This window comes from Apodemus sylvaticus, chromosome 2, assembly GCF_947179515.1.
Source record: "Apodemus sylvaticus chromosome 2, mApoSyl1.1, whole genome shotgun sequence".
NCBI classification, from domain to species: Eukaryota; Metazoa; Chordata; class Mammalia; order Rodentia; family Muridae; genus Apodemus; species Apodemus sylvaticus.
In genome coordinates, this window is record NC_067473.1 from 96,773,315 (window position 1) to 96,787,489 (window position 14,175).

Sequence of the window (14,175 nt, forward strand, 5' to 3'; positions counted from 1 at the left end):
AGGTAGCATATCAGTAATCTGTGTCAGAGGAAACCCAGTCATCCAGTGTTGCAGAGATAACCTTAAAGATCCACAGTAGGTTGAAGCACCAGCCAGTGACAATAAGACCATCTAACACCTGGGAGAACTAGATGGCTAAAGGCAAACAAAGGAACGTTACTAACAGAAACCAAGGCATTATGGCAGCATCTGAACCCAATTCTCCAATATTAGCAAGTTCTGGATAGCCCAACACACCAGAAAAACAAGATTTGGATTTAAAATCACTGGTCATGATGCTGGTTCAGGAACACATGAAGGACATACTTAAAGAAACTCAGGAGAAAATGGATCAAAAATTAGAAGCCCTTACAAGGGAAACACAAAAATCACTTAAAGAAATACAGGAGAACTTTGCTCAACAGGCAGAAGTCAGGAAAGAGGAAACACAAAAATCTCTTAAAGAATTAGAAGAAAACACAAACAAGCAAATGACAGAACTGAGCAAAAACCTACAGTATCTAAAAACAGAAGTAGAAACAACTAAAAAAGCACAAAGGGAGACAACTTTGGAGATATAAAACCTTGAGAAGAAATCAGGGACCATAGACACAAATATCAACAACAAATTACAAGAGATAGAAGAAAGAATCTCAGATGGGAAGATACCATAGAAACCCTGGACTCAACAGTTAAAGAAAATGCAAAATGCAAAAAGCTTGTAACCCAAAATATCAAGGAAATCCAGGACACAATGAGAAAGCCAAATCTAAGGATTATAGGCATTGATGAGAGTGAAGATTTACAACTTAAAGGGCCAGCAAATATCTTCAGCAAAATTATGGAAGAAAACTTCCCTAACCTAAAGAGAGAGATGCCCATGAAAAACAAGAAGCCTACAGAACTCCAAACAGACTGGACCAGAACAGAAATACCTCCTGTCACATAATAATCAAAACCCCAAATGTACTAAACAAAGAAAGAATACTTAGGGCAGTAAGAGAAAAAGAGCAAGTAACATATAAAGGAAGACCTGTCAGAATTACACCAGATTTCGCACCAGAGACCATGAAAGCTAGAATATCCTGGGCAGAGCTCATGCAGACTCTAAGAGAACATAAATGCCAGCCGAGACTACTAAACCCAGCGAAACTCTCAATTACTATAGATGGAGAAACCAAGATATTCCATGACAAAAACAAATTTACACAATACCTTTCTACAAACCCAGTCCTACAAAGGATAATAGGGGGAAAACACCATTACAACGAGGGAAACTATACCCTGGAAAGAGCAGGATAATGAACTTCTTTCATCAAACCCAAGAAGATAACCACACAAGTATAAAATTAAAATCAAAAATGATAGGAAGCAATAACCACTACTCCTTGATATCTCTTAACATCAATGGACTCAATTCCCCAATAAAAAGACATAGACTAACAAACTGGTTACATAAACAGGACTCTACATTTTGCTGCATACAGGAAACACACCTCAGTGTCAAAGACAAAAACTACCTTAGAGTAAAAGGCTGGAAGACAATTCTACAAGCAAATGGTCCCAGGAAACAAGCCGGAGTTGCCATTCTAATTTCAGATAAAATTGACTTTCAACCTAATGTCATCCAAAGAGACATGGAAGGTCACTACTTGCTGGTCAAAGGAAAAATCCAACAAGAAGAACTTTTAATCCTGGACATCTATACCCCAAATACCAGGGCACCCTCATTCATAAAAGACACTTTACTAAAGAGCAAAGTACACATTGCACCTAACACAATATTTGGGGGTGACTTCAACACTCCACTCTCACCAATGGACCAATCAGGAAAATAGAAACTAAACAGAGAGACGGTGAAACTAATTGAAGCTTTGAACCAATTGGAATTAACAGATATATAGAACTTTTCATCCCAAAGCAAAAGAATATACCTTTTTCTCAGCAACTCGTGGTACCTTCTCCAAAATAGATCATATAGTTGGTCACAAGACAGACCTCAACAAATATAAGAAAATTGAAATAATCCCATGCCTCCTATCAGATCACTATGGAGTAAAAGTGGTCTTTAATAACAATAAAAACAACAGAAAGCCCACAAACACATGGAAACTGAACAATACTCTAGTCAATGATACCTTGGTCAAGGAAGAAATAAAGAAAGAAATCAAAGATTTCTTAGAATTTAATGAAAATGAAGGCACAACATTCACAAATCTATAGGACACAATGAAAGCAGTGCTAAGAGGAAAACTCATAGCTGTGAGTGCCTCCAAAAAGAAATTTGTGAGAGCATACACTAGAAGATTAACAGAACAACTGAAAGCCCTGGAACAAGAAGAAGCTAATTCACCCAGGAGGAGAAGAAGACAGGAAATCATCAAACACAGGGCTGAAATCAATCAAGTAGAAACCAAGAGAACCATACAAATAATGAACAAAACCAAAAGCTGGTTCTTTGAAAAAATCAACAAGATAGATAAACCCTTAACCAGACTAACCAAAGGGCACAGAGAAAGTATCCAAATTAACAAAATTAGAAATGAAAACAGAGATATTACAACAGAAACCGCGGAAATTCAAAAAATCATCAGATCCTACTACAAAAACCTATACTCAACACAACTGGAGAATCTGGAGGAAATGGACATTTTCTTAGACAGATACCAATTACCAAAATTAAACCAGGATCAAATGGACGATCTAAACAGACCTATAACCCCTAATGGAATAGAAGGGGTCATAGATAGACTTCTGACCAATAAAAGCGCAGGACCAGATGGTTTCAGTGCAGAATTCTATCAGACCTTCAAAGAAGACTTAACACCAATACTCTTCAAACTTTTCCACCAATTAGAAACAGAAGGAACACTACCCAACTCCTTCTTTGAAGCCACTATTACACTGATACCAAAACCACACAAAGATCCAACTAAGAAAGAGAATTTCAGGCCAATTTCCCTTATGAATATCGATGCAAAAATACTGAATAAAATTCTTGTCCACCGAATCCAAGAACACATCAAAACGATCATCCACCATGATCAAGTAGGCTTCATCCCAGGGATTCAGGGATGGTTCAATATAAGGAAATCCATAAATGCTATCTACTACATAAACAAACTCATGGAAGGAAGATTCCTAGGTGAAGTTTCTTTCTTTTTTTTTAAGATTCATTTGTTTTTATTTAAATGAGCACACTATAGCTATCTTCAGAAACGCCAGACAAGGGCATTGGATCCCATTACAGATGGTGGTGAATGACCATGATGTTTCTGGGAATTAACTCAGAACCTCTGTACGAGCAGTCAGTTCTCTTAAATGCTAAGCCATCTCTCTAGCCCCTATGTGAAATTTCTAATAAGCTTCATTTTATGTGAATGCTGTTGTAGACTTCTGGAATAATGTTCATCAATAATCTAATATTTTTTACATGTGTTTCTATAGAACTGCTTAATGTCAGAATTTCATGAGAGACAATAGGATAATACAGTTGTGACCATTAATAAGAGACCTATTACTCTGTCTAAGGCAAATTGAAGATCCAGACCCCAGATAAAGATTATTAGTAAAGGTCTTGGAAGCACATGATTGGCCAGCACATGTGGTCATTAACAGATATTTTCCCATTTTTTTTTTGTCTTATATGTCTTATTTAGGCTTGTTTGTCTTACAAGATTTTTGCCTGTTTATTATATCTTTTATTTTAGTGTTTTTATGCTTTGTGTGTGAGTCTATGCGTGTTTGTTTAGTTTTATTTTTCAGTCTTTTGCTTGTTTGCCAGTTTGCTTTTGAAAGAGAGAAATACAGAAAGAAAGGGCATAGATTTGGGTGAGTAAGGAGGTGGGATGTACCTGGAAATAAATTTTTGAGGAACATTCAGGATCAGAATATGTTGTATGAAAATTATGTTTTCAACTAAAACTAGAAGAAGACATTATCAATATTTTGTCATGTTAAAGCTTAATACTTGGCTTAACTACCTGATCAGTAAATGCTTTCAAAGCTAATGTTCCATCTAAGTAACTGAAATTGCTATTCTTATACATTTGGTATTACTGGTCTTTTACCTGTATATTATGGTTTCTGTTCTTGTGGTTTGTGGATTTTGTGTGTATGCATGTTATTTTGATTTCTCACAGCTTTTGATGGTGTTGTAATTTTCTCATTTGTCTCTTTGTTTTCTAAAGAGACAGTAAATAAAAAATACTGAATTCAGAGGATGTAGAAATAACAAAGATCTGGGGGGAGTTAGACAAAAAGAAATTGTAGTCACAATATATTGAAAACCAATTTCACAATTTAAAGTTGTAAAAAGACATTAACAATAACTTGCTCTATCCACACATGTTGTACTTAGCTATAGTGTCAGTGCATACTTTCAAGGCAAATCTTCCATCTAAAACACAGCTGGTTCAGAATAATACAATCATAGAACTTAAAAAAGTTCCCAAGTTCCTTTCATCAGATAATGCCAAAGCTACTAATTAGGATTACTAATTACTAATTATTAATTACTAATTAAGAGGAAGCTACCTTCCTCTTATCTCAATTTTGTGACACTTTCAATGAGAAAAAGAGTATAATCCCAGGCACAGTAGGAAAAAGAATTCATGATTTATAATGAAATTAAGAATCTGGACACAAACATAAGATATCTTGTTCACCCACTGCCAGAGTCACATTTACTGAGGTGGAGTAAAAATAGGCAGAACAGGAAACTGATGACTTCTGGCTCATAACATTCTTACACTTCTAGGGGCCTGAGCTGATAGATTCTGAAAACTGACTCCTGTTGATAGCTAAGTGATTAGGAAAAGAAACATAAGTATATGGTCTCTTTCCCATTTAAGTTAACACTTCATGAGCCAGATTAAAAAAAATTAAGAGAAAGACATACATACACACACAAGAACACATGCACACACAAACATACACATTTGCAAGGCCCAACCATCTGTTTTTTCAATTTCATAAGTAAACATACATAATTACATACATTCTCATATTTACATACATACATATAGACAAATATATGTATACATATATACATATACATAAATAAACATATACATATAAACATATTTACACATTTCCATATATATACACACAAATGTGTATATATATATATATATATATATATATATATATATATATATATATATATATGATTGATAGAGCCCCCAAAGCCACATATTTTTTTTTTAAATTTTTAAACCTTGTTTTTTTCTATATTCTATGTTTACATTCCAAATGATTTTCCCTTTCCTGGTTCCCCCCTCCCCATTATGTCCCTAAGCCCTCTTCCCACCGCCCATTCTCCTATCAATCCCCCTCCTACTTCTCTGTCCTGGTACTCCACTACAATGCTGGAACAAGCGTTTTCAGGATCTGGGACCTCTCCTTCCTTCTTCTTGGGAGTCATTTGATATGTGAATTGTGTCTTGGGTATTCAGAGTTTCTGAGCTAATATCCACTTATCAGTGACTCTATTTCATGTGTGTTCTTTTGTGACTGGGTTACCTCACTTAGGATGATATTTTCCAGACCGAACCATTTGCCTAAAAATTTCATGAATTCATTGTTTTTAATTGCTGAGTAGTACTCCATTGTGTAAATATACCACATTTTCTGTATCCATTCCTCCATTGAGGGACATCTCACTTTTTTCCAGCTTCTGGCTATTATAAATAGCGCTGCTATGAACATAGTGGCTCATGTGTCATCATTGCATGCTCGGGAATCCTCTGGGTACATGCCCAGGAGTGGTATACCAGGTTCATTCAGAACTGTTATGTCCAGTTTTCTGAGGAACAGTCAGACTGATTTCCGGAGTGGTTATACCAACTTGCATTCCCACCAACAGTGGAGGAGTGTTCATCTTTCTCCACATCCTCACCAATACCTACTGTCTCTTGAGTTTTTAATCTTAGCCATTCTAACTGGTATAAGGTGAAATATCAGGGTTGTTTTGAATTGCATTTCCCTAGTGACTAATGATGTTGAACATTTCTTAAGGTTTTTCTCAGCCATTCAAAATTTATCATGTGAAAATTCTTTGCTTAGCTCTGTACCCCATTTTTAATAGGGTTATTTGGTTCCCTGGCTTCTAGTTTCTTGAGTTCTTTGCATATATTGGATATTAGCCCTCTGTCACATGTAGGTTTGGTGAAGATCCTTTCTCAATTTGTTGGTTACTGTTGTGTCCACTTGACAGTGTCCCTTGCCTTACAGAAACATTGTAATTTTATGAGGTCCCATTTGTCAATTCTTGATCTTAGAGCATAAGCTATTGGTGTTCTATTCATGAACTTTTCTCCTGTGCCCATGTCCTCAAGGGTCTTCCCAAATTACTTTTCTATTAATTTCAGGTTGTCTGGTTTTATGTAGAGGTCCTTGATCCACTTGGAGTTGAGCTTAGTACAAGGAGATAAGAATGGATCAATTTGCATTCTTCTGCAAGCTGACCTACAGTTGAGACAGAGCCATTTAATGAAAAGGCTATCATTTTTCCACTGGATGGTTTCAGCTCCTTTGACAACAATCAAGTGACCATAGGTATGTGGATTCATTTCTTGGGTCTTCAATCCTATTCTATTAATTTATCTGCCTGTCACTGTACCAATACCATGCAGTTTTTATCACTATTGCTCTGTAGTACTGCTTGAGTTCTGGTATATGGATTCCCCAGAAGTTAAGAATAATTTTTGCTATCCGTAGTTTTCTGATATTCCAGATGAATTTGAGAATTGCTCTTTCTAACTCTATGAAGAACTGAGTTGGGATTTTTATGGGGATTGCATTGAATCTGTAGATTGCTTTTATAAGATGGCCATTTTTAGTATATTAATCCTGCCAATCCATGAGCATGGAAGATTTTTCCATTTACTGAGATCTTTGAGATCCTTCTTCAGATACCTGAAGTTCTTCTCATACAGATCTTTCACTTGTTTGGTGAGAGTCACCCCAAGATACTTTATATCGTTTGTGTCTATGGTGAAGGGTGTCATTTCCCAAATTTCTTTCTCAGCCTGCTTATTCTTTGAGTATAGGAAAGCTACTGATTTGCTTGAGTTTATTTTATAACCGGCCACTTTGCTGAAGTTATTTATCAGCTGTAGAAGTTCTCTGGTGGTTTTTTTTTTTTTTTTTTTTTTTTGGTCGCTTAAGAATACTATCGTATTATCTGCAAATAGTAATAGTTTGACTTCATCTTTTCCAACTTGTATCCCTTTGACCTCCTTATGTTGTCTAATTGCTTTAGCTAGAACTTCAAGTACTACGTTGAAAATATATGGAGAGAGAGGGCAGCCTTGTCTAGTCCCTGATTTTAGTGGGATTGTTTCAAGTTTCTCTACATTTAGTTTTATATTGGCTACCGGTTTGCTATATATTGCTTTTACTAAGTTTAGGTATTGGCCTTGAATTCCTATTCTTTCCAAGATATTTAGCATGAAAGGATGGTGAATTTTGTCATATGTTTTTTTCAGCATCTAATGAAATGACAAAATGGTTTTTTCTTTGAGTTTGTTTATGTAGTGAATAGCAATGATGAATTTCCGTATATTGGATCATCCTGCATCCCTTGGATGAATCCTGCTTGATCATGGTTTCCATGTACACACACACACACACACACACACACACACACACACACATTATATATATATTTGTTAGAGAGATTGATAGAGCCCCAAAAGCCAATATATTTTTTATCTCAGTCTTTTTATGCCTTCTCAGACAGAAGTCCATATAAAATTCTCACACAGATAGTTTTTTATATCAAAGGGGAATTACAGAAAGATGCTGATAGCATGTTTAAGCAATGTATGATTCTATACAGTCAGTATATGTTCAATGCAACTGCTTCATAGGAACTTGAGTCAAAAACAAGAAAAGCATTTAGGTGATAGATTGTATCTATTTAAATAATAATGGACCTGCCTTTTAAGTTTTATTCAAAAGTTACATGGTGAAGAATTGGAAGAACATAATATAAAAGATAAATTAAATCCATGTGTTTGCATAACTATAGAATCAAACGTAAGACTTCACATATGAAAACACATTCTTAAATATAAGATAAAATGTATTATTGAAGTATGTATTCTCTCCAAATATAAACATATAGAAAAAGATTGTGAGAGGAGAAAATAGTCTATAGTGCCATGTTTAGAAAGTATTCACAATTCCTACAATATGAGAAATACTTCAATGATTAATTCATAAACAGGAAAATAGGCATTATGTAAATAAATTTTATTATTCCTCCCATGGCAATTAACATTAAAGTACTCATACTGAGGAAGAAGACTTGTTTTTATCAGTCTGGAGGTTCCTCGGAAAACTGGGCACCTCACTTCCAGAAGATACTGCTATACCACTCCTGGGTATATACCCAGAGGATGCCCCAGCATGTAATAAGGATACATGCTCGACTATGTTCACTGCAGCCCTATTTATAATTGCCAGAAGCTGGAAAGAGCCCGGGTATCCCTCAACAGAAGAGTGGATGCAAAAAATGTGGTATATATACACCATGGAGTACTAATCAGCCATTAGAAAAAATGAATTCATGAAATTCTTAGGCAAATGGATGGAGCTGGAGAACATCATACTAAGTGAGGTAACACAGACTCAAAAGATGAATCATTGTATGCACTCACTAATAAGTGGATATTAACCTAGAAAACTGGAATACCCAAAACATAATCTACACATCAAATGAGGTACAAGAAGAATGGAGGAATGGCCCCTTGTTCTGGAAAGATTCAGTGAAGCAGTATAAGACAAAGCCAGAACAGTGAAATGGGAAGGGGTGGGTGGGAGAACAGGGGGAGGAAAGGGGGATTATGGGACTTTTAGGGAGTGGGGGGCTAGAAAAGGGGAAATCATTTGAAATGTAAATAAAAAATATATCGAATAAAAAAAAGAAAATAAAACAAATTATTTTCAAGTAAAGCAAGATTTCTCTGTAAAGTATTTTTCATGCACAAAAATGGAACTCAAGTTAAATTTTCAACATTCACATTAAATCAAGGTTCAGTCACACCTTTCTATAAGTCCAATACTTAAGCATGAAGAAAAGCAAAGACAAGTGTATCTCTTCTGAACTATTCTATAAAATGGAAAAATTATATGTTTAACAGAAGACACTCTCTCAAAACTTAAAAATGATGAGTGATAAAACAGGAAGTTACCATCAATCCACTGGTGTCTTCAAGCCTGCCTCTTATTGACTCTCCATCTCACAGACATCAAGTACACACACACACACACACACACACACAGAGGTATTTTCATATTTTGAATTAGGAAAGAAAATAAATGTGACCAAGCAAATGTTTCTTTGTTTGTTTTTAATCTGCTTATCTTTTTTTTAGAGTTTCATTTTTTTCTTTCATTTTCTCTTCTTTGTGGATATTTTATATATTTAAAATTCAAATGTTACCCCTTTTCCTTGTTTCCCCTCCAGAAACCACAAATTCCATCTCGCCTCCTCTTCTATAAGGGTGCTGGCCCACCCACCCACCACTCCTGCCTCACTGCCCTGGCATTCCCCTACATTGAGACATCAAGCATTCACAGGACCAAGGGCCTCTCCTCCTACTGATGCCACACAATGCCATCCTCAGATACATATGTGGCTGAAGACATGGGCCCCTCCATGTGCGTTCTTTGCTTGGTGGTTTAGTCCCTGGGAGCTCTGGGTTTCTGGTTGGTTGATCTTGTATTTCCTATAGGGTTGCAAACCTCTTCAGATCCTACTATCCTTTCTCTAACTCCTCCATTGGGGACCTCTGTATCAGTCCAATGGTTGGATATGAGCATTTGCCTCTGTATTTGTCAGGTTCAGGCAGAATCTCCCAGGAGAAAGCTGTAACAGGTTCCTTTCAGCAAGAACTCCTTGGCATCAACAATAGTGTCTGTCTTTGGTGTCTGTATAGGGGATGTATCCCCAGGTTGGACAGTCTGTAGATGTCCTTTCCTCCAGTCTCTGCTCCACACTTTGTCCCCGTATTTCCTTTATACAGGACCCAATCTGGGTTTAAAATTTAGAGAGAATGGGTGGTCCCCTTGCCCAACCAAGGGCCTTGCCTAAACTCTGTATATGGTCTCTACTATTTTACCCTCCCCTATATTAGGCATTTCAGCTAATCTCATCCCCTGGGAGCCTCTTGCTTTTCTGGCACCTGGGAATTGCTCCTGGATATACTCAGTTCCCTATTCCCCATTGCTACACACTTCTGTTCACATTTCTGACCCTCTGTGTAAAAATCCAGTCTCCTCCCATACCAGATCCTGATCCTCCTTTTCACACTCTCCCTCCTCTCTCCCTCCAAATTTCCTCCCACCCTCTACCTCCCTTTATTACCTAGTTCCCCCTTCTAAGTAGGACTTAGGCATGTGCATTTTGGTCTTCCTTCATCTTGAGCTTCATGTGATCTGTAAATTTTATCTTGGGTATTCTTATCTTTTGGGCTAAAATCCACTTATCAGTGAGTAGAAACCTTGTGTGTTCTTTTTTGACTGTTTAAACTCATTCAGGATGATATTTTCTACTTCCATTCATTTCATGAAGCCATTGCTTTCAATGGTTGAGTATTGCTCCATTGTGTAAATTTAGCACATTTTTTTAATCCATTCCTCTATTGAAGGACATCTGGGTTGTTTTTAGTTTCTGGCTATTATAAATAAGGCTGATATTAACTTAGTGGAGCATGTGTTCTTGCTATTTGCTGGAGCACCTTTTGGGTATATGCCCAGGAGGGATATAACTGAGTCCTCAGGTAGTATTAAGTCCAATTTTCTGAGGAACCACCAAACAGATTTCCAGGGTGCATGTACCAGCTTGCAATCCCACCAAAAAAAGGAGGAAGGTTCCTCTTTCTCCACATCCTGATGAGAATCTTCTCTCACCTGAGATTTTTTATCTTAGCTATTTTGATTGGTTTGAGGCAGAATCTTAGGGTTCTTTTGATTTGCAATTCCCTGATGACTAAGGATGCTGAACATTTCTTTATGTGCTTCATGGCCATTCGATATTCCTCACTAGAGAATTTAACTCCGGACCTCATTTTTTTTAAAAGGTTAATTGGTTCTCTGGGTTCTTTGAGAAAATCACCAAGATATATAAATTCCTAGTGAATCCAAACAGAGGGTAGAGAGACAGTATTCAAATTTGTCTTTGTTTGATACAGGTTCTCAATATGTAACCATGGCTGGAATGGATCTTTCTATTTAAACCAGAATGGACACGAACTTATGGAGATACTCTGGTATCCAAAACCCTAATGCAGTGTTTAGACACATAACTAACACACTCTAGCAAATTTTAAATTCTTAATCACTTTTACAGAACTATTTTTTTTACTGGTAAGCACTATACTATCCTTGATGAAGGCCCTTTTATCTAAGACTTTAAGAATGTTTTGGCAATGTTCTTCACTTGTTAAATCAACAAGAACTATGCTAGATTTATTTTCATATTTAGCAAAAATTAACTCCATGCTCACTTTCATTTTTGAATCATCTGTCCAAGCACATACAAGTATTGCACTGATGTTTTTAAAACAAAATGCTAAACTTACATCTTCATCTATTTCCATAAAATTCTGAGGAGTTAAACATGATTCAAAATGCTGGGATATAATCCATTATTAGAAAAAAAACCTTGATTTTGTTATTATTTGAGCATATAATGATTTAAAATAATCCAGAGATTTATGGAAACTTCATTTGACACGCATAATTCTGATTTTTCAATCTCTTTATTTATTTTTTGGTCTGTTTAGTAATAACTCTAAATATTTTATCAAGAAGTTTGCAATTTTTACCAAATACTGTTGGACTTATATAAATCCATAAACATGAAAAATACTTGAAATTCATAAGTTTTTCACTTACTACAAAATGTGCATATGGAATTTTGCAACGAGTCATGAATCTCTGAAGCTGAGCTCTCTAGTCTGTGGCAACAGGAGTAAACTATATGCTATTGATTTAAGACAATGCTTCATCTGAATTTACAACAATTTTAAGGGTATGGAATGATCAATAATTTCTTCACTCCATCTAGGATGAGATTTTTATCCAGTTGCAGTACATTGAAAGAAGATTGTCTGATTACACAAGGACAACTCTAGGCTATGTATTATAGTGAAGAAATAGATTGAAAAGAATTCAGAGGCAAGGGAAACTTCCATTCTTCTTCAATCCACATAATTCTGTAAACACTTGCCTGCATCTACGAAACAGTTTGAAGAAGGTTGATATACCACCACAAACAGCTGAAGCTTCCCAGCCGTACACTTCTGCTTTCCTAGTGGTTTTTGATGTGGTCTGAACCACTGTGGGAGGCCAGCTGTAACTGTGCTGACAGTAATACATTCCAATATCTTCAGGCTCTACACTGTTGATATTGAGAGTGAAATCTGTCCCTGATCCACTGCCACTGAACCTGGAGGGGATCCCAGAAATGGACTGGGAAGCATACTTGATTAGAAGCCTTGGAGACTCATGTGATTTTTGTTGATACCAGTGTAGGCTGTTGCTAATACCCTGGCTGGCCCTGCAGGAAATAGAGACTTTATCTCCTTGAGACACAGACAGTGTGGGTGGAGTCTGAGTCAGCAAGATGTCGCATCTGGAGGCTGAAAAGACAGAACAATATTAGAAGGACACAACATTGAGTATAAAAGTCAGTCCTAAACTACTTAGAAAAATAAAATAAATCATTGTATTAATTTCTTTAAATGGGAAGTCAAATAGCATATGCTGCTTGCTTCTGAATAAAGCAAGACAATTTCATATTTAAAAATTATTTCCACTTTATTACCATGTCCAAGCAGTCATACCTGAAATCCAGAAAAGCAGAAGTCCAAAGAACTGAGGTGTGGACACCATCTTCAAACTTTCCCACAGTTTGATGATCATGACACAGCTCTGAGACCTTTTTATAATACTCTAAGAGGCAGGAACACTAGAAAAAAGAAGTACTTATGCAAATCATGTGGACTTCACAAGGTTTGTAATAAGAAGTGGACAGAAGATCAGGATCCTACTGCCTTCTTAGAAGCATTTGTCCCTATGCTCGATACCTGAAGAGACATTGAGATTTAAAGGAGACTTGGTTTCTATTTACATGGTTACATAATTAGCATAGTCTAAGGAAGTTTCTGAGATACATTTAGTAATTAAAAATGAAGATCATCTCATATCCATGGTTTTATCCAGGCTTATATTTTTTTCCTTGATGTTTCTTACAGTATGGGCTGAAGCATCTTTAACCATCTGAACATTCCAAGAAGCATAACAACATGTAAACATAAAATGATATCACACAATTGAAATTTCATTAATGCAAAGAAATTCTGGATGTCTTATGAAGACATATTTCTCCAGAGGTGTAAATGAAATCCTAATAAGTATTTACAATCTGCCCTAATCAAGAATTTTAGAGATTGATATATCAAAATATTTTAGCACCTTTCCAATAAATGCCAAATAGTACATTTTGCATGTCTTTTTCAACAATAGTGATAAAGATTGCTACAGATGTATTTTTAGAATGATCAAATAAATTCCTTCCACAGAACACATTTTTCATGATACTTAAAGGACCACAATTGTGACACAATATAGAACAGAAGAGAAATTTCCATCAATTCCATTTAAAGAAATAACTGCTACTGTCACTTGGGTGAGATAACCAAATTAGAGTATATGTATTATATAAAAATATGTCTGAGATTTTGAAAAGAGTAACAGAAACAAAGTCTATCAAAACTCTTGAGAAATGAAGATAGGAGTAACAAAGAGTTATAGTTCACTACAGGTTGGAGTGCAAAACTCTGAAATTACTGTGCAGTTTTCTAAAACAGATACAAATATCACTACTACATTACCAAGTTATATGCCATTCATGTGGACATACCTAAAGGATTCTATAGCCTACAACAGAAATAAGAGCACATCCATGTATTTTGCAGCTCAATTTGCAATTGCTAGGAAATGGAATCAATTTAGATGTACACCACATGATAAATCAATAATTGAAATGTACTGAATTGTTGCAATGGAATTTATCTAGGTATGAAGAATCATGAAATTATGAAAATTGTGGAAAATGTATGGTCCTGTAAAATTATAATGAATAATTATATGAATGATTAAATCATTCTATTACCTCCTAAA

At 35.8% G+C, this 14,175-nt stretch overlaps 1 gene segment (V, D, J or C); it reads right to left on the reverse strand.

Moving 5' to 3' along the window:
- Nucleotides 1-12,162: 12,162 nt before the first annotated feature.
- Nucleotides 12,163-13,057, reverse strand: LOC127677983 (Ig kappa chain V-V region L7-like). The segment is given in 2 exon segments: nucleotides 12,163-12,632; nucleotides 12,837-13,057. Coding segments are annotated over 2 exon segments (549 nt in total).
- Nucleotides 13,058-14,175: the final 1,118 nt, after the last annotated feature.